Raw genomic sequence first — 21,814 nt, 5'->3', positions numbered from 1 at the left:
TTTCAACATAACATTTTATCAAAAAACATATCATCCTTCTCCCCCCTCCCTATTTTTTCCCTCCCTCCTCCCCCAAAACATAACCCCCTCCCCCCGACTTCCCTCAGCTCCTCTCTCAACATATGTTATCAACATATGTTATTTTCTGCATGTTACAAAACTGTAAAGGTAAAGGGACCCCTGATCATTAGGTCCAGTCGTGGCCGACTCTGGGGTTGCGGCGCTCATCTCGCTTTACTGGCCGAAGGAGCCAGAGTACAGCTTCTGGGTCATGTGGCCAGCATGACTAAGCCGCTTCTGGCGAACCAGAGCAGCGCACGGAAACACCATTTACCTTCCTGCCGGAGCTGCACCTAGTTATCTACTTGCACTTTGACATGCTTTCGAACTGCCAGGCGGGCAGGAACTGGGACAGAGCAACAGGAGCTCACCCCATCACAGGGTTTCGAACCTCCGACCTTCCGATCGGCAAGTCTAAGAGGCTCAGTGGTTTAACCCACAGAGCCACCTGCATCCCTATTCAACCCTAAAACAGTGACCATTTGTTGTTGGCAAAGGGCAGCTGGACATATAAAGGGTCCCATTACTTTCAGTAGCTCAGGGCCTCATCAAACCAAAATCCGGGATATTTGTTTCAATCTTTCTTTTCAGTGTGCTACAGTGATGTGGGTTGCGGGCAGTCCAGGAAACCGTGGCTTGGTGATCTGCTCTCAGCCTAACCTGCCCTCTCTCTCTCCTTCCCTGCAGGCTTCTCCATTGAGGGTCCCTCTCAGGCCAAGATCGAATGCGACGACAAGGGCGACGGCTCTTGCGATGTCCGCTACTGGCCGACGGAGCCGGGCGAGTACGCCGTGCACGTGATCTGCGACGACGAGGACATCAAGGACAGCCCCTTCATCGCTCACATCCTGCCCGCCACCAACGAGTACTTCCCAGAGAAGGTAGGCGCTGTTGGGATACTGCCAGGGAGATAGTGTCCATCATGGCCCCCAAGCCGGCTGCTGGACGATCCATCGGTCTCCCGTAGTCACGCAGTGTGAGCGATTAGCGACACGAGTTTCCTGAAAATACCTTGCCACATTCCAGGGCTCATGCACACTCTTATCAGCAGATAATGCACAGCCAGAAGTCGCACTCAGGAGAGCATTATTTACAAGCTTTTATTCAGCGTTGATCAGAACAGAGAAAGACATGACTGCCTGCGTCAGTGTCTCCGACAGAGAGAGAAACGAAAGCAATAGAAAACATAAACATCCTGTGAACAGGAAATACGCAGGCTGTGACACAAACATCCTGCTCCCTTTTAAGGTGAAACGGAAATATCCTAACAGGCGCCACCCAGTTGGCCCAGTCGGAGGTAACCGTCCGTGCCAATCGCTATCACGTTCTTTGGTTCCTTGCGAGACTCCTTGTGGATCAGAACCTGGATGGAAGGAGTAATCAGGGGAGCCTTCTTGGCCAGGCCAATGCCCGCCCGCCCCAGTCCAGCTTCCTGATCTCATAGTGGCCAAATCAGGATTCGAACACAAGACCCCCCTCCCGTCCTGCGGTTTCCAGCAACTGGTATTCAAAAGCATTTACTGCAACCTTTTGCAGGAGGTGCAGACGCCTGATGGTTGTCAAACAGCGCCCTGAGGTTGCTCCCGTCTCCCCTAACTCCCTCCTCTGCCTCTTTGCACCAGGTAAAAGCTTTTGGTCCGGGGCTGGAGCCCGTCGGCTGCATTGTGAACAAGCCAGCAGAGTTCACCATCGACGCCAGAGGGGCAGGGAAAGCAGAACTCAAAATCTACGCCCAGGTAAGTGGCAAGCCAGGTGTACTGACTCCTCCTCTGTGTTTTGTTTTTGCAAAGCTGGTCACTCTGGGATGCTATTTCCTGAACCGACTTTGGTCCCTGACTTCCAGCATAATTAGAATTGTTAGTAGAAGTGGATGGTAAATTAAAGCTGAAAACATTTGAAGAGTTGAGAGGGAAATTAACTGACTGCTTGCAGTATCACCAGTTGCAAGATTTGTTTAGAGAGGATGTTAAAAGTAATGGATTTGCAAGTAGTAAATCAAAAATTGAGGCAGAATAAAAGAAAAATACTGTCAAAAATGTATAAGATATTATTAGAGTGGAATACAAAGGACGAAGAGGTGAAAAGTGTTATGATAAGATGGGCTCAGGATTTGGGACACAATATTGATTTCGAAAGGTGGGGAAAAATGTGGACGACTTCCAGCATAATTTCTTTTCTTTCTTCAATTTTATTTTCGGAGTTTCAAAAAGAAAACAATTTTTTGCACACACACAAGCATACTTTTTTACATTAAGCCACAATTCATATCAGTACCTTTATGGGGTTCCCTGAAACCCCAAACTTCACCCCACCCCTTGGCTTCCAAAATTTATCTTCCTTTTTTAAAGTGCATCTAATTACCTTTATCTAATATTATTACGCTTCAGTTTTATCCTTTATCGTTTTAAAGCATGAGTCCTGTATCGACCCTGCAAACGTTTTTAAACGTTTGCAGCGTTCTTTAATATATTCTATAAAATTATGTCATTCTTTGTTGAACTTAAGGGACGCGGGTGGCGCTGTGGGTTAAGCCACAGAACCTAGGACTTGCTGATCAGAAGGTCGGCGGTTCGAATCCCCGCCATGGGGTGAGCTCCCGTTGCTCGGTCCCTGCTCCTGCCAACTTAGCGGTTTGAAAGCACGTCAAAGTGCAAGTAGATCAAAAGGTACTGCTCTGGCGGGAAGGTAAACGGCGTTTCCGTGGGCTGCTCTGGTTCGCCAGAAGCGGCTTAGTCATGCTGGCCACATGACCCGGAAGCTATTGGTCAATAAAGCGAGATGAGCGCCGCAACCCCAGAGTTGTCCACGACTGGACCTAATGGTCAGGGGTCCCTTGGTTAGCCTTGGCGCCTTGGTTAGCCTTGCCATTTCTGCATATGAGACTTCCAGAGTCATTTCTTTGCTGCTCCAGAGGGTGGCAGAGAGAGAGAACCCGGCAGCCTGCTGTTTACACGAGACGCCTTTTCTTTCCAGGATGCAGAAGGCGTCCCCATTGACATCAAAATCAAGGACAACGGTGACGGCACTTTCTCCTGCGTCTACGTCCCCACCAAGGCCATCAAGCACACCATCATCATCAGCTGGGGAGGAGTCAACGTTCCCAAGAGCCCCTTCCGGGTGAGTGTGGGTTTCGACAGAGAATTGTTGGAAGGGACCCCAGGGGTCATCTAGTCCAACCCCGCTTTGCAACGCGGGAATCGCAGCTCAAGAACCCCTGGAAAGTGATTCTGCTTGAAAACTTCCAAGGAAGGAGATTCCAGCACCTCTCGAGGAAGACCACTGTCGGACAGCGCTTGCCACCAGAAAGTTCTTCCTTAATGCTTAGCTGTAATCTCCTTCCTTGCAACTTGAAGCCTCGGGTTCGAGTCCTACCCCCCAGAGCAACAGAAAAACAAGCTTGCTTTATTTCCGATGGGACAGCCCTTCAGATATTTGAAGACGGCTCTCCTCTCGGTCTCCGGGTTAAACTTACCCGGCTCCTTCAACCGTTCCTCATCCGGCGTGTTTTCCAGACCCTTGATCATCTGCGTTGCCCTTCTCTGCGCATATATATATATATATAAATGTTTTTATTAGCAATTTCAACATAACAACATATCAAAACATATCATATTCATTATTTTCATTATTTTCTCCCCTTTTTTCCCACCCCCAAACCCTCCCTCTCCTCCCCCAAAGACTTCCCTCAGCTCCTCCTCTCTGATTTCTCAGCACGTATTATTCTCTGCATGTTAGAAAATTATACAAATCCTTACATTATCTGTCTACCATGTTATCAATCAATCAATCAATCTGTGTATGTTTATTCAAAACCTGCCAAGGAGTCCAACTCATTTTGTGTTTTTTTTTAAGTAATTTGTGAAAAGTTCCCATTCTTCTTTGAAGTCACAGTTGTCCTTGTCTCGCAGTTTATATGTTAGTTTAGCCAGCTCTGCATAGTTCGTCAATTTATCTTGCCGCTGTTCTTTTGTCGGGGTTTCCTCATTCTTCCATCCTTGTGCTATCAAGACTCTTGCTGCTGTTGTTGCACACATAAATAAATTCTTTGTTTTCCTTGGCAGGTCCCACAATCCCGAACAAAAATACTTCTGGTTTTTTTTACAAATGTCATTTTAAACATTTTTTTCAATTCATTATATATCATTTCCCAATTTTTAAAAATTTCTCTACATTCCCACCACATATGATAAAAAGTCCCTTCCTTTTCTTTACATTTCCAACATAGGTTTGACCCGGTTTTGTACATTTTTGCTATCTGTACTGGTGTTCTAATAGCTTCCACTGTTGACTGACCCAGTACCTGCCCCTGACCATGGGAGGCACCACTGAGCTCTGGTGGCGAATAGCAACCGGTCAAATTCTCATTTCCCACATGTTAGCCTAATCGCTCCCTAACCTTGCATCCATCGCCACATCTAGTAGCAGCGAGTTCCGTAAGCTAACTGCGCGATGCACTTCCCCCAAGACTGTCCTTTGCTTCCTGTCTGTACAGGAAGTCACACCACTCTCCTAAACCTTTCGCGTTAATCCTCCCTCTTCTTCCCCGCAGGTGGCCGTCGGCGAAGGCAGCCACCCCGACAAAGTCAAGGTCTACGGCCCTGGCGTGGAGAAGACGGGTCTGAAGGCCAACGAGCCCACGTACTTCACGGTGGACTGCAGTGAGGCAGGGCAAGGTCAGGATCCTCAGAGGAGTGTCATGACTCAAAAGGAAGCTGTTTTGATCCAGAGTCAGAGCCATTGGTCAACCTAGCCAATATTGTCGACACAGGCTGGCAGCATTTCTCTGGAGTCTAAGGGCAGGGAAGGTGTTCCAGGAATCTGGGAGGGCTCGATCCAGGACCTTAGCGCTACGATGCTCAGCTGGCTAGTTTCCAGGGGGTTCTTCTGGGCCGTCCTGCCTTAGGGGTCATCTGGTCCCCATCAGCTGTTAGAATAATCGAATCATAGAGTTAGGGACCCCAGGGGTCATCTAGTCCAACCCCCCGTGATGCAGGAATCTCGGCTAAAACATCCATGACAGACAGCTGCCCAACCTCTGCTTAAATACCTCCAAGGAAGGAGAGCCTCTTCCACTTTTCTCTGGGGCTTTGTTCGGATTTCAAGAAGGGTTGCGTTGCTGTTGTTATGATTTAATATCAATACCACTGCTTTTTTCTGGGGGTATACAGGGGTACACATACCCCTAAGCATGTTGTGAACCTAAGTTTGGCTTCGCTGAGAAGCAGTATTTCAATATTAGTAGGAAAATGAGGGGACGCGGGTGGCGCTGTGGTCTAAACCACAGGGCCTAGGGCTTGCCGGTCGGAAGGTCGGCGGTTCGAATCCCCGTGATGGACAGGGTGAGCTCCCGTTGCTCGGTCCCTGCTCCTGCCAACCTAGCAGTTCGAAAGCACCACAAAGTGCAAGTAGACAAATAGGTACCGCTCTGGCAGGAAGGTAAACGGCATTTCCATGCGCTGCTCTGGTTCACCAGAAGCGGCTTAGTCCTGCTGGCCACATGACCCGGAAGCTGTACGCCGGCTCCCTCGGCCAATAAAACGAGATGAGCGCCACAACCCCAGAGTCGGCCACGACTAGACCTAATGGTCAGGGGTCCCTTTACCTTTACTTTTGGAAAATGAGAGTACCCCTAAACATTTTTTTTCCTTAGAAAAAAGCTCTGATTAATATTAATTTATGTATTACCTGCCCTTAAGCCTAAGGTCTTGCAGCAGGGCCACAACTTTAAAGGTAAAGGTAAAGGGACCCCTGACCATTAGGTCCAGTTGTGAACGACTCTGGGGTTGTGGTACTCATCTTGCTTTACTGGCCGAGGGAGCTGGCATTTGTCCGAAGACAGTTTTTCCGGGTCATGTGGCCAGCATGACTAAGCCGCTTCTGGCGAAACCAGAGCAACGCACAGAAATGCCGTTTACCTTCCCGCCAGAGTGGTACCTATTTATCTACTTGCGCTGTGACATGCTTTCGAACTGCTAGGTTGGCAGGAGCTGGGACCGAGCAACGGGAGCTCACCCTGTCACAGGGATTCGAACCGCTGACCTTCTGATCAGCAAGTCCTAGGTTCTGTGATTTAACCCACAGCGCCACCCGCGTCCTGGTCAACTTTAAAACACAGTATTAAAAACAACTTCCAATCGCAAATGTAAGGTGGGTCCTAAAAACATGTACGAATACAGTAGCACCTCGGCTTATGTTACCCTCAGGTAATGTAAACTTTGGGTTGCGAAAGAGGAAAACCCAGAAGTGTTTCTTCCGCACGGCATGCGCAGAGGCATTCTACCAGGCCATGCGCATGCGCAGAAGCGCTCCCCACGGTTCCGGAAAACTTGGGACCCGATGGGAGCTCTGGAACGGGTCCCATTCGCAACCAAAGGTACCACTGTACAGATGTACCTCTGAAGTCAAACAGAATCTGTTCCTGAAATCTGTTCAACTTCCAAAATATTCGGAAACCAAGGTGTAGCTTCCGATTGATTTCAGGTGCACTGGAAACAACAGCTGAAGCCGCGCCGGACGTTCGGCTTCCAGAAAAACGTTCGAAAACCAGAACACTCACTTCCGGTTTTCGAACGTTCGGGAGCCGGAAAGTTCAACTCCCAAGGCGTTTGGGAGCCGATGTATGACTGTAATAATAATGACAATAATAATACAATGAAGGTAGAATAATGGAATCATAGGATTTTGGGCAGCAGGGGGAACAAGGGTGGGGCTTAGGGAGACGGTTTCTGTAGGGCCTGGCCACCCTTGACCATTTGGGACCAGCACCCCTGGGTGCAGACCAGAGCTTGGCCCTTGACCGCCTTTGGCGCATCTCATTTGTCATGCGCCTCCTTGGCTGTCTTTGCAGGGGACGTCAGCATCGGTATAAAATGTGCCCCCGGCGTTGTGGGACCGGTGGAAGCCGACATCGACTTTGACATCATCAAGAATGACAACGACACCTTCACCGTCAAATACACCCCACCCGGTCCTGGGCGCTACACCATCATGGTCCTCTTTGCCAACCAGGTAAAAGGAAGCGAAATGGGCTTAATTCCAGGTGAAATCACTGGTAGGCTTAGAGCAGGGGCCAGCAACCTTTTTCAGCAGGGGGCCGGTCCACCGTCCCTCAGACCATGTGGGGGCTGGACTATATTTTGGAAAAAAGAAATGAACGAATTCCTATGCCCCACAAATAACCCAGAGATGCATTTTAAATAAAAGCACACCTTCTACTCATGTAAAAACATGCTGATTCCTAGACCGTCCACGGGCTGGATTGAGAAGGCGAATGGGCCAGATCTGGCCCCCGGGCCTTAGTTTGCCTACCCCTGAAGTATAATAAGAGAAGGAAGGTACAGTGGTACCTCGCAAGACGAATGCCTCGCAAGACAAAAAACGCGCAAGACGAAAGAGTTTTTCGTTTTTTGAGTTGCTTCGCAAGACGAATTTCCCTATGGGCTTGCTTTGCAAGACGAAAAACGAAACCGTCTTGCAAGTTTGTTTCCTTTTTCTTAAAACCGTTAATACCCTATGGGAAACCGTGCTTCGCAAGACGAAAAATTCACAAGACGAAAAAACTCGCAGAATGAATTAATTTCGTCTTGCGAGACACCACTGTACTGACACATGAATTGCAATGCAAATAATAACCTTAAAGTAATAAAAATGATGAGCACTGGTGGAGGGAAATTGCAAGGGCATATTACCACTCACCCATTTTCCTTTAAAAAAATTTTGGGCCCTAAGCTATAGCTTGCTTAGCTTACACGTAAATCCCGCACTGATTATGGCGACACAGGCGATCCCAGATTCCTCTCCTCAGCATCTGGGCAATCTTAAGCACTGGACACCCCTTTTTTCTGAAGATAGGTGTGTGGGGGGGGGATACCTGGAAGGAGAGAGGGGGCGTTTCTGCCTGTTTCTGTAGCCAGAGGCCAAAGGGTAGATAGAGCGCATGATCTTGCGGGGGAGAGATGTGATCTTTGCTCATCCTGTTTCTTTCCTTTTCCAGGAGATCCCCATCAGCCCTTTCCACATCAAGGTGGACCCATCTCACGATGCCACCAAGGTTAAGGCAGAGGGGCCTGGACTCAGCCGGACAGGTGAGCAGTGGCCCAGGAGAGGTGGGGGGGTGCAGAGGGGGAGTCCCACCCCAAAAAATCGCCTCCGAGAGTGCAGCCCCGCCTAGAGATGTCATGGGGACCAGGGACGATATGATATCTTTATTGTCATTGTCCCATAGAGAACAACAAAATTGAAAATCTACATAAAACATTCATAACCCAACAAGGCTGATATCCCAACTATCCCAGCCTGGTTAGCCCCCCCAAAAAAACTCTGATACCCCATTTTTAAATACAATATACTCCCATACAGGGGATGCGGGTGGCGCTGTGGGTTAAACCACAGAGCCTGGGACTTGCCGATCAGAAGGTCGGTGGTTCGAATCCCTGCGACGGGGTGAGCTCCCGTTGCTCAGTCCCTGCTCCTGCCAACTTAGATGTTCAAAAGCACACCAGTGCAAGTAGATAAATAGGTACCGCTCCGGCGTGAAGGTAAACGGCGTTTCCGTGCACTGCTCTGGTTCGCCAGAAGCGGCTTAGTCATGCTGGCCACATGACCCGGAAGCTGTACGCCGGCTCCCTCGGCCAATAAAGCGAGATGAGCGCTGCAACCCCAGAGGCGGTCACGACTGGATCTAATGATCAGGGTCCCTTTATACTCCCATACAGACTACTTTAAATAATTCAATATCTTCTCAAACCAATCCTCCTCCTTCTCGCTGACCTTATGTATTGGAATTTGCAGGAACTTAATAAAATGTAAAAACAGAATTGTAGAGTTCGAAGGGTCCATCTAGGGGCCATCTAGTCCAACCCCCTGCAATGCGGGAATCTCAACTAAAGCATGCATGACATGGCACCTGTGTCTCTCTGCAGCCAGATACTGCAGCCGAGAAAGTCCTATGGGGTGGTGTTTGGTGGGAGGGTCGCAGCCATGGCCTTAATCCTCAGTTCAGGAAGCTGCAGGCTGAGCAGAGAAGCTATGGGGGGTGCCCTCCTTGGTTTCCTGCAAGGGGGGAAGACTGAAACCAGAGAACTGAGGGTCTCTGCCCCGCTATGGCCTTTCCTTCTCAGGTGTGGAGGTCGGGAAGCCCACCCACTTCACGGTCTTCACCAAGGGTGCTGGCAAAGCCAAGCTGGACGTCCACTTTGCCGGCGCCACCAAGGGAGAGGTTGTGCGGGACTTTGAGATCATTGACAACCACGACTACTCTTACACCGTCAAGTACACGGCCGTGCAACAGGTGAGGGACCGCGTGCCCCCCGCCCTCTGTCCAGCGCACTCCCCAGCCATGGTGTCAGCCATCAAGAGCCTCTCTTTCGAAGCCACCCAAGTGGGTGTCTCATGTGGCAGGGAGTTCCGCCGTTTGGCTGTGCCCCGAGTTGGCAATGCCAACCACCACGCTGGGGAAGGCGAATCCAGGCCCCATCCTGTATCCTTTTGCGTGTCTGACGCTGATCTCTTCTCTCCGGCGACTTAGGGCAACATGGCGGTGACCGTGACGTACGGCGGGGACCCCATTCCCAAGAGCCCCTTCCCGGTGAACGTGGCGCCGCCCCTCGACCTCAGCAAGGTCAAAGTGCAAGGGCTCAATAACAGTAAGTGGGGCCAAGGAGTCAAGGGTGGGGAGTGACCAGCAAGGGTCAGCTTCGGATTGGGGAGGCTGGTTCTGTGCCCTTATGGATGATTGGCACTCCAGTGTGACTTCACTGCCAATGCTGGAAAATCTTAAATAAACTTTAGGCTCCTCCCCTTTGACCTTGAAGTCTACCCCCCCCGCCTTTTCCTACACAGCTGATCTGGGAAGAATGTAGAGTTCAGAAAAACAGGGGAGATAAAATACTCACCCAAAGCTCATATGACCCTTTATATACTTCGGATTAAGCCTTGCCGGTATCAGTGGGGTTTACTGTTATGTAAACAGTCCGTTTTGGACTCACAGCTGTCCATGGAGGCGCAGGTCAATTCTGTGTCCAGGGCAGCTGTCTACCAGCTCCATCTGGTACACAGGATGAGACCCTCCCTGCCCACGGACTGTCTCGCCAGAGTGATGCATGCTCTGGTTTCTCTTGCTTGGACTACTGCGCTCTATGTGGGGCTACCTTTGAAGGTGACCCGGAAACTACAACTAATCCAGTATGCAGCAGCCAGACTGGTGACTGGGGGCGGCTGCTGAGACCATATTACACCGGTCCTGAAAGACCTTCATTGGCTCCCAGTACGTTTCCAAGGACAATTCAAAGTGTTGGTGCTGACCTTGAAAGCCCTAAATGGCCTCGGTCCAGTAGACCTGAAGGAGCGTCTCCACTCCCATCATTCCACCCAGACACTGAGGTCCAGCGCCAAGGGGCTTCTGGCGGTTCCCTCCCTGCGAGAAGCTAAGCTACAGGGAACCAAGCAGAGGGCCTTCTCGGTGTTGGCACCTGCTCTGTGGAACGCCCTCCCACCAGATGTCAAAGAGATAAACAACTACCTGACATTTAGAAGACATCTGGAGGCAGCCCTCTTTAGGGAAGCTTTTAATGTTTAACAGACTATTGTATTTTTAATATTTGGTTGGAAGCTGCCCAGAGTGGCTGGGGAAACCCAGCCAGATGGGCAGGGTACAAATAATAAATTAAAATTATAATATATTATTATAATTATGCATTGGGTTGAGCTACCTGGCATAGGTGCTAACACCCTGGGGCCCTGGGTGCCCGAGCACCCACAAAATTCCCCATGAAAGGAAAGTTGGCAGTCCTGGTAAACGTAGCAGCTCATGTCTAGCAAGTTTTCTCTTGTCCGGCTGCTGAGGTCCAGCAAAGGCACTGTGCTCCACTCTCTTGTGGCTAAAACCCTCTTGTCCCTCTCCCAACCAACTCTTTCCCGCCCTCCCCGCAGAGGTGGACGTGGGTCGCGACCAGGAATTTGCCATCAACACGAAGGGAGCCGGGGGCCAAGGGCAGGTGGACGTGAAGATCAGCTCGCCCTCCCGCCGCCCCATCCCTTGCAAGGTGGAGACGGGCAGCGCCAACGACATCCACACCGTGAAATACATGCCGCCCGAGGAAGGGCCCTACAAAGTGGACATCACCTACGACGGGCACCCGGTGCCGGGCAGCCCTTTTGCTGTCGAGGCTGTCATGCCCCCAGACCCATCCAAGGTGGGCACGGAGGGTTGATAGGGGTCTAGATCGGGGGTCAGCAGACTTTTTCAGCAGGGGGCCGGTCCACTGTCCCTCAGACCTTGTGGGGGGCCGGACTATATTTTGGAAAAAATAATGGACAAATTCCTATGCCCCGCAAATAACCCAGAGATGCATTTTAAATAAAAGCACACATTCTACTCATGTAAAAACACCAAATAAGAATGAAAAAGTGCACCCCACCACTGAGACCGTTCCGTTGTACCTCTCCAACCTCTCAAAATTTCAACACCTTTTGCGATGGTTAGACCCTTTTCCGTTTTAACAGTATGAATTCTGCAAACACCCTTCCGTATCTCCTGAAAATCATTACTTCCGCATATTCCCTGTCTTACTTTAATGGCACATGTTAATTTATCTCATATATATATATATATATATATATATATATATATATATATATACACACACACACACACACACACACACATATATATATATATATATATATATATATATATATATATATATTTTAACATATCATTTTCAAGAATCATTTCACATAATTTCATATCTTATACAAATTTTTGACTTCCATCAGTCACATCTGAAAATTTTCCAATCTTTCCCACTTAATTTACATTTCTTAATTTCAGTATTACTTTTAATTATCTTAACTAATAACTCTCCTCATAGCCTTCCTTGTAATATTTCACCTGTTCCTCCTTACAAAACTTATTGTAATTCTGCTACAAGCTTCGGCAGCACATATACTAAAATACAGAGAAGATTAGCATGGCACATGTTAATTTATCAATAATAGCTATATCCCACACCTCTTTGTACCATTCTTCCATTTTAGATTGCCCTTCCACTGCCTAGCTATGATAATTTGTGCAGCTGTCAATCAATTTGTGAGCAAGTCCTCCCTAGCCTGTGAACCTTCCACCCCGTCGTAGGTTGATAACAGTGCTACCCATATGGCATGCCCCGCGGAGGACCTTAAGGTCCACAAATGACAACACTTTGGAGGTCTCAAGCCACAAGGTGGTCTCAACTAGGGCCAGGGCCTTTTCAGTACTGGCCCCAACTTGGTGGAACGCTCTGTCCCAAGAGACCAGGGCCCTGCGGGACTTGACATCTTTCCGCAGGGCCTGCAAGACGGAGCTGTTCTGCCTGGCCTTTGGTTTGGACTCGGTCCGACCCTTATGTTTCCCTCCCCTTATGGTTTTGATCTATGGCCTATTATTAAAATGAGGCTGCATTTTAAATTGCATTTTAACCTGTATTTTAAATTGCACCCTCCATTATGTTTTTACTGTAATTTTACTGGTGTTAGCCGCCCTGAGTCCGGCTCTGGCCGGGGAGGGTGGGGTATAAATAAAATTATTTATTATTATTATTATTATTATTATTATTATTATTATTATTATTATTATTATTACTATTATACAGTGGTACCTCAGGTTAAGTACTTAATTCATTCCGGAGGTCCGTTCTTAACCTGAAACTGTTCTTAACCTGAAGCACCACTTTAGCTAATGGGGCCTCCTGCTGCCGCTGCGCCGCCAGAGCACGATTTCTGTTCTCATCCTGAAGCAAAGTTCTTAATCTGAAGCACTATTTCTGGGTTAGCGGAGTCTGTAACCTGAAGCGTATGTAACCTGAAGCGTATGTAAACTGAGGTACCACTGTATCTGAGTTACTAACCCAGCCCCAATCCCGTTTGCTCCCTTCCAGGTGTGCGCCTACGGCCCTGGGCTGAAAGGCGGTTTTGTGGGGAAGCCAGCCCCCTTCACCATCGATACCAAGGGGGCTGGCATGGGGGGCCTGGGCTTGACGGTGGAGGGTCCTTGCGAGGCCAAGATCGAGTGCCAGGACAACGGCGACGGCTCCTGCTCCGTCTCCTACCTGCCCACCGAGCCCGGCGAGTACGCCATCAACATCCTCTTTGCGGACGCCCACATCCCCGGCTCGCCCTTCAAGGCAGACATCAAGCCCGTCTTCGACCCGTCCAAGGTGACGGCCAGCGGGCCCGGCCTGGAGCACGGCAAGGTGGGTGAGGTGGCGACCTTCATGGTGGACTGCTCCAAGGCGGGCGAGGCCGAGCTCACCATCGAGATCATCTCGGACTCGGGCGTCAAGGCCGAGGTGCTCATCCAGAACAACAGCGACGGCACCTACAGCATCACCTATATCCCATCCTTCCCGGGCACCTACACCATCACCATCAAATACGGCGGCCACCCCGTCCCCAAGTTCCCGGCGCGCGTCAGCGTCGACCCTGCGGTGGACACCAGCAACGTCAAGGTCTTCGGGCCAGGAGTGGAGCCAAGAGGTATCCTTTGCGGAATCGTGGAATTGCAGAGTTGTAAGGGACCACAAGGGACGTGGGTGGCGCTGTGGGTTAAACCACAGAGCCGATCAGAAGGTCGGCGGTTCGAATCCCCGCGACGGGGTGAGCTCCCCTTGCTCGGTCCCTGCTCCTGCCAACCTAGCAGTTCCAAAGCCTGTCAAAGTGCAAGTAGATAAATAGGTACCGCTCCGGCGGGAAGGTAAACGGCGTTTCTGTGTGCAGCTCTGGTTCGCCAGAAGCAGCTTAGTCCTGCTGGCCACATGACCCGGAAACTACGCCGGCTCCGTTGGCCAATAAAGCGAGATGAGAGCCGCAACCCCAGAGTCAGCCACGACTGGACCTAACGGTCAGGGGTCCCTTTACCTTAAGGGACCACAGGGGGCATCCAGTCCAACCCCCTTGTCAGGGGCTGGACTGAGGAGGAATGGTGGGAACCGCCCCCCCTTCTCCTGAACCTTCCCATGGGCAGGAGGACAGTATGGATTTAGAACAGTGGTTTGCAAAGGGGCACAGTCCAGAGGGGGAAAGCTGGGAAATACTGGGTGAGGAACAGCTAGAAGAGGAAACACATATTACGAAGCCTCATGTCATCTCTGGTTGAAAGACTGGTGTTTATTTAAAATATGGGATATTTTAGATCTAGAAGGTCATGACACCCGTTTTGGGTGGCATGGCTATCTTAATTATGGGAAAATAAAGGCGCATAGGAGTTTTTCAAATCATAAAATAAGAAATCATAAAATAATAAAAGGTATGAGAGCTGGCAGATTCAGTGTCCTTGGACAGCGTTCTTGACCCCCCTCACCTAAGACTAGATGGGCTCTGAGAGTGATAGATCAGAGAGCAATAAGCTCAGCTTACTCAACATAGGAGTGACTTAGATTAATAGGGATGTAGGTGGTAAACCTTTACTGGGAGCAACGCCATTTCTAGAGGAATATGCATTCCTTTGTCTCTCGCTGTGATTATTAAAGAAACTACTGTACTTTTCGCTCTATAGGACACACCTATAGGACGCACCTTGATTTAGAGGGGGAGAACAGGAAAAAACAAAATTCTCCCCCTCTCTGCTCAGCGCCCCTTCAGCGAAGCGGCAGGAGAAATGGAGCCCCTTCCATTTCTCCTCCCACTTCGCTGAAGGGGCGCTGCGCAGAGAGGGAAAACTGTGCAGCGCCTCTCCAGCGAAGCGAAGCCTGGAGAGCAAGAGGGGTTGGTGTGCACCGACCCCTCTTGCTCTCCAGGCTTCAGGCGGCTATCTGAAAGCATTCGGAGCGCAGCGGGAACTTCGGAGCACAGCGGGATTGCGGATAGCTGCCTGAAGCCCCTGGAGCGCAGCCAGAGTTCCCGCTGCGCTCTGGGGGCTTCAGGCGGCTTCAGCGAAAGCAACGCGAAGCCTCCAGAGCACGGGGGGAGCGCTCCCTCTGCGCTTTGGAGGCTTCGCGTTTCTATCGCTGAAGCCAAGGAGCCTGCACTCGCTCCATAAGACGCACACACATTTCCCCTTCATTTTTGAAGGGGGAAAAGTGTGTCTTATAGAGCGAAAAATACGGTAACTGGTAAGAGCACTCCTTTCGTTTGATCTGCTTATTCACTGCCACCGGGGGAGGGATCCGAATCCTGAAGCCTGACACCTCTGCCGGATTCCAAGACAGGGATCTTTCTCCCAACATGGAGCTCAAACTCACAGCTCTGAGACTGAGCGTCTCATGCTCTCCCGAATGAGCCATCATAGAACCATAGTACTGTCAGGGCGAAAGCCGCCCTCAAGGGCCACCAGACATCCGATGCCCTTTTAAATGTGTTTTGGGAGGCGGGATTATTCGTTTGTTCCTGTTCTTCTCTTGTGTTTTTTGCAATTTTTGCCATATCGTATTTTTATGCTGTGAACTGTCCGTGAGATCTACGGACAAAGGGTGGTCTGCAGATTCAGTAAACAAAATAAAGAGAAATAACATCTACCGCCCACGTCCCCCCAGGTGTTCTGCGTGAGGTCACCACCGACTTCACGGTCGACGCCCGCTCGCTGACCAAGACCGGGGGCAGCCACACCAAGGTGCGCGTCATCAACCCCTCGGGTGCCAAGACGGACACGTACGTCACCGACAACGCAGATGGCACCTACCGTGTCCAGTATACCCCCTACGAGGACGGTAAGAATCTCCTGTTTCTCTCAACCTCTAATCCCCTTCCACCTCCTGATGGCACATGCTAGGCAGGCCTTGACCAGCCAGGTGACTGCCAGATGTTTCGGACTGCGATTCGCATCTGTTTTAGCCACTCTGGCCATTTTGGACAACAAATCCCATTGGGCTCAGTGCCATATGGCTGCCCTGGTTGGTGCTGGAGAAAGCTCTGGGAGCCAGGGGCGGTGGGTGGCAGTGGCGGCGGCAGGAGGAGTCTGCCAAGGGTGACCTGTGGGTGGTACTTCCGGTACTTCTGGGTTTCGGCGGTCTGTAACCCGAAAAAACACAACCTGAAGTGTCTGTAACCCGAGGGATGACTGTACTGTGTTATTTGTATGATGTTAGCCACTCTGAGCCTGGCTTTGGCTGGGGAGGGCGGGGTACAAGTAAAATTTATTATTATTATTATTATTAGTTAGTTAGTTTTGCCAATCTTCTTTGGCAGGGGCTTCTTTATGTAGGGAGCTGTCTGGTCTTGGCCTGGCACCCCCTCTCAGACTCAGGAATAAATTTTCGTGCTTTACGGGACGGCCTCTCCTGGTCTGCCCCGCAGAGGACCTTAAGGTCCATGAATATCCATAGTTTAGAGGTCCCTAAGGAAGTCAGATTATCTCCCACCAGGGCCAGGGCCTTCTCAGTGATGGCTCCGACCTGGTGGAATGCTCTGTCCCAGGAGACCAGGGCCCTGCAGGATTTAACCTCCTTCCGCCGGGCCTGTAAGACACAGCTATTCCGCCTGGACTTAATCTGAATTCAGCCTGATCTTTCATTTCCCTTCTCTTCCCTCCCCCTCCCCTTTGATCACCCACTCTGAGACCCCACAGCTAATTCTCCCCTGGTCTCCTCGCTGGCCCAAGTAGGACCAGTTCAGCCAGCTAGCCCTGGGGATTATCTAATGCTTATTTCCCCTAAACTGATTTCTGAATTTTATTGTTATTCATGTTTTTATACTGCTTCTTATGCTGCTTTTACAAGTGTTTTAAATTTGTTGTTAGCCGCCCTGAGCCCGGTTTTTGAACTGGGAAGGGTGGGGTATAAATAAAAATTTATTATTATTATTTTTAATTATTAAAGAGTCAACTTACTCGCTTGTTCTGTGTGATTTATCGCTTGCACCTCACTCTCGTCCTTCTCAGGTGTGCACCTGGTGGAAGTCACCTACGACGACGTCCCCGTCCCGAAGAGCCCCTTCCGAGTGGGGGTCACCGAGGGCTGCGACCCCAGCCGCGTCCGAGCCTATGGCCCCGGTCTCGAGGGGGGGCTGGTGAACAAAGCCAATCGCTTCACGGTGGAGACCAGGTAGGGGCAGCCTTCATCTTAGGGGGCAAGCAACCAAAAATTGCCCCTTTCCCTTATGGGGTATCCAAGAGCCCATATAGAGTCCTTACATAGGTTCCCTATTGGTAGGAGAAAATAACAGAGGCCAACCAGAGAATATTGAGAAGCAAAGCAGCTAGTAAGCCTGATCTTTATTGATCTGTTGCAACAGGGTGCTCCCCCCACACGCAGGAGAGGAGGCGGAACCTGGAACAATGGCGCGCAAGGCCTTATAAAGACTTTTGAAATTGCCACCCTGTAGATCAAGACCACCCCCAGAAACCTCATACATACATCACAGAAAAGGTGGTCTACAGCAGAAATTTGAGGGTGTTGTTTACCTCCTGTCTGGCAGGTTACCTGTAAATGGTCACTTGATTGGTAGCCTGGGGAGTCTGGCCAGTCTTTTGCAATGACAAATATTTAGTTCCTGAGCCAGGTCAGAGGAACCCAGAACAATGGTGTGCAAGGCCTTATATAGACATTTGAAATTGCCACCCTGTAGATCAAGACCAAGGGACGTGGGTGGCGCTGTGGGTTAAACCACAGAGCCTAGGACTTGTCGATCAGAAGGTCGGCGGTTCGAATCCCCGCGACGGGGTGATCTCCCGTTGCTTGGTCCCTGCTCCTGCCCACCTAGCATTTCGAAAGCACATCAAAGTGCAAGTAGATAAATAGGTACCGCTCTGGCGGGAAGGTAAACGGCGTTTCCGTGCGCTGCTCTGGTTCGCCAGAAGCGGCTCAGTCATGCTGGCCACATGACCCGGTAGCTATACGCCGGCTTCCTCAGCCAGTAAAGCAAGATGAGCGCCGCAACCCCAGAGCTGGCCACGACTGGACCTAATGGTCAGGGGTCCCTTTACCTTTAGATCAAGACCACCCCCAGAAACATCATTCATACAACACAGAAGGGGTGTAACCCAAGACCACCCCTCAGATACATCATACCTACATCACAGAAAAGGCGGTCTACAGCAGAAATCTGAGTGCATTGTTTTTCTCCTATCTGGCAGGTTACCTGTTAATGGTCACTTGATCGGATTCCCTGGGGAACCTGGCCAGTCTTTTGTAATGATAAATACTTAGTTCCTGGGCCAGGTCACAGCCTTACACCCTATTCATATCTTAAATGTGCCCTTAAGACAGGATTTGTGAAGGAAAAGACAATGGGGAGGCTTTTCCATTTTCCTTTGACCTTGCAGAGAAAACATTTGCTCAGTTTAGGAAACAAAATGGTTTCAGGTCGGTCTTCCTGTGCTGATCTACGTACGTGCTTGGTTGGTACACTTATGAACATTACCATATATCTAAGACCTCAAAATTCCTATCACATGGTCAAGGAAGAGGTTGATCAAGGACTTTAAAAAAGAATGGGGGAAATTCACCATTGACCTAGGAGACCATTGTTAGCAAATTAAAACTTTAGCTGGACTCTAAGAAACACTTGTAAAGTAATGAAGGCTCTGGATAATTTGGAAAAATGAAAACTCCGGAGAACGTACTGATAGGTAGTTTAAATTCTGTTTTATGGATGGGGGGGGGGGGGAGACACGAGATTCAGAGAGTTCTCACGAAAAAGATTATACAAACCGTTTGAATGTAAATTTGTAATGATAAAAAAGATACTTCTAAATAAAATAAAATAAAATAAAATAATTTATTATTTATCCCCCACCCATCTGGCTGGGCTTCCCCAGCCACTCTGGGCGGCTTCCAACAGAATATTAAAATACAATACCCTATTAAACAATAAAAGCTTCCCTATAAATAAAGATACCAGTTTTTAAATAGAACGTACTTATATACTTTCTTGGCTTCAATGTCCATCTTGGTTGTCTCCCTAGTAAAATATTGACCAAGCAAAAAAATAAAAGAGAAAGGGAATAGCTTGAGCCTGAAGCGGACACGGACGGAGTGTTGTTGCTGCCTCGCCACCGTTATTTATTTGATTTCTAAATAATTACAAATTACTGCTTGCAATGTTTTCATTGCCGGTCCCAATCGTGCTCTGATGCATTTTAAATGTTGTTTTGCGTTGGCCTGTCTTTCTTCACGTTTTGCAAGGATGTTTTTGAATGTCAGAAGCCGCCTTAAATCCCAGCTTGGCAGAAAGGCTGGATACAAATAAAGAGCCCTTAGGTCCTCAGATAACTACAAATTTAACAAAAATTTGTAATAATGAATAAATAAGCATTAAATCACCATCGACATAAATTTATTACCTGGCCTCCCCATAAGGTCCCAGGCTTCAACCATGTAAAAATTGTTACAGTAAATATTAAATACCAATTAACACCAGATATTGACATAAATCTAAAATGTTGAAAGCGACTATGAAAATAAATAAATGTTTGTTTACTTATCACCAGTGCTTTTTCTCCTGGGGGTACGCAGGGGTACGCATACCCCTAAACATTTTGTGAATCTTTGTACTTTTGTCCATTTACTTTATTTATCTTTTATTTATCTTTTCCCATTTGAACTACAAAATGGTGATTTTCTTGAGTCAAAATGAGAGTCCCCCTAAACATTCTTTGAAGGAAAAAAAGCACTGCTTATTAAAGTATTTGTATGCCACCGTGCCATAAAAATATATAGATATCAACGTCAGTTTTATGGCGATAAAACTGTACAATAAAAGCATTTTTTTAAAATCGTGGTCAAGAGGTTAAGGTGGGTCCTAAAATATACATCTCAAGGCAAAGAGGGGCTTTTTCAGCATATGATGATAATGATGATTCATATTCATTTTATTTATTAAATTTGCATAGTGCCTTTCATCGGCAGATCTTCCAATTAATGACAAATTAAAGCAAATCAGTCCAAATTACAACAATAGCAATACCTCAATTATATATTCCAATTACACAAATTTTCTTGGGGCTTCCCATGTTCCAGATGTCTAGAGATAATCGTCCTCATTCATATCTCTGCACTTTGGGCTATTTTTCAAATTCAAAACTAATACAGTATTATCCATCCTTATTCTCAGTCTGATCAGATGTTGTTTCTGCGGCTTGCATCTTCTGTTGCAAAGTTTCCGTGTTGTTAACCAACAAGAGGCATTTTTTTAATCGTCTTATTCTCTGTCCAATTATTCTCTTATCTCTCAGGAGTTGCCCTCTCAGAAAATCAATATATTTAAGGTATCGATAGATTTAATGTATTTCTAATCTCTTGCTGGAAGCCGCCCACAGTGGCTGGGGAAACCCAGCCAGATAGGCGGGGTATAAGTAATAAATTATTATTATTATTATTATTATTATTATTATTATTATTATTATTATTATTATTATTATTTGGGGCCTCAGTCGTTCTCTTGCCCTCCGAAGTGTTCCGGAACGTTCCACGCAAACGGTTGCGCCACTGGCCACAGAGAATTCTGGGAAATCCTCACACCTGGAGACCTCCTTACGTCTCTGTTAAGGCTTGCTGGCATCTCCCCTTTGACGGCGCTGTTTTCTTTCTCCCCAGGGGTGCGGGGACCGGGGGCCTGGGCTTGGCCATTGAGGGGCCGTCAGAGGCCAAGATGTCCTGCAAGGACAACAAGGACGGCAGCTGCAGTGTGGAATACATCCCCTTCACGCCGGGAGATTACGACGTCAACATCACCTTCGGGGGGCGACCCATCCCTGGTAGGCGGAGGGCAGGGGCTGCTGCGCCTGGACCTTCAGGATGTGTTCTGGAATCGTAGAATTGTGGCGTTGGGTCCCGTAAAGGTCCTCTAGTCCCACAGACTAGGAATTATGGGTAACGAAATTCCCAAAAAAGTCCAGGAGAGTTTTTATGTACACTACAGGTGCCGCCAGAATTTTAACTGCAAAAGGTTAGGAGAGGATATCCCATCCAAATCAGACTGGCAAAATAAATTCAGAGAGCGCCATAGCTGTCAACGTTTCCCTTTTTTAAAATGAAAATTCCCTTATTGCGTGGCGAGTTCCACGTCCCCCCATAGAAATAAAGACACAGGACACAAGAATTCAAGTTAATGGGTCAAATTAGGCCACAACTTTATTGATTACAGGAATTGAGCGGTATTGGCTTAGGCATTGGTCCTACAACTAACCGGCCTGGCCGGTGAGGGTTAACCACCAGTGGGAGGAGTCCTTCTGAGGCACATCAACTAGGACCTCCCCCCGGGGTCACCGCATGGGGGCGTGCCGTGGGCCCACACCTCCATAGGCTTAGGACAAGGCCACGCCCCCCGGAATCCTTTACCGGACTACCCTTCACTTTGGGGGAAGGTGATGGTGCTGCCTCTCCCCCTTCATCTGCATAACAATAGACTGTACCCCCCGCAATGCCTACCGCCCATACCGTGGAGTTGTGACGGTTTGCTACGAGGTAGGCGAAAACCGAACGGCTGGTGCCAATCTGCCAGTCGGAAAAATTCCTACCAGGCCCCTTGACGGCGACCAACCGAGGTTCATAGCAACGTCAGAGAACCTAGCCTAACGGGTAGGAGGGGAGGCAAAACTAGGTCAGCTGCGGTGCGGGCCCTCGGCCGCGCCAGACCTAAGCAGGCGAGGCCATGCCCCCTGAGCCAGCCAATTGGCTGGCTCGGGGAATGACACGTCCGAGGATTCCCTGCTATCGCGTGGGCTGGAGCGTGTGGGAAGGGGCGTGAAGCCCGCAACCCCACCTCCTCCTAATCTCGGAAGTGGCTTTCCGAATAGGACTCCTCACAAGAAAAGGGAAGAGTTGACAACTACGGAGAGTACGCT

General features: G+C 49.0%; 1 protein-coding gene across 6 annotated transcripts in view; it reads left to right on the top strand.

The window, feature by feature from the left end:
* The window catches only part of FLNC (filamin C), a 127,646-nt gene that overhangs the window by 65,070 nt on the left and 40,762 nt on the right, over positions 1-21,814 (top strand). For all 6 annotated transcript variants that reach the window (XM_081209703.1, XM_081209702.1, XM_081209698.1 and 3 more), the window contains 13 exons: positions 748-941; positions 1,683-1,796; positions 3,034-3,177; positions 4,610-4,733; positions 6,908-7,068; positions 8,054-8,144; positions 9,180-9,349; positions 9,587-9,704; positions 10,990-11,252; positions 12,975-13,572; positions 15,567-15,740; positions 16,910-17,072; positions 20,565-20,725. In XM_081209703.1, the coding sequence (XP_081065829.1) occupies positions 748-941; positions 1,683-1,796; positions 3,034-3,177; positions 4,610-4,733; positions 6,908-7,068; positions 8,054-8,144; positions 9,180-9,349; positions 9,587-9,704; positions 10,990-11,252; positions 12,975-13,572; positions 15,567-15,740; positions 16,910-17,072; positions 20,565-20,725 (2,475 nt within the window). The remainder of the gene's footprint in view (positions 1-747; positions 942-1,682; positions 1,797-3,033; positions 3,178-4,609; positions 4,734-6,907; positions 7,069-8,053; positions 8,145-9,179; positions 9,350-9,586; positions 9,705-10,989; positions 11,253-12,974; positions 13,573-15,566; positions 15,741-16,909; positions 17,073-20,564; positions 20,726-21,814) is intronic.

The sequence above is a fragment of the Podarcis bocagei genome (assembly GCF_964188305.1).
Source record: "Podarcis bocagei genome assembly, chromosome: 10".
Lineage (NCBI taxonomy): Eukaryota > Metazoa > Chordata > Lepidosauria > Squamata > Lacertidae > Podarcis > Podarcis bocagei.
This window is presented reverse-complemented; position numbering and strand designations above follow the sequence as displayed.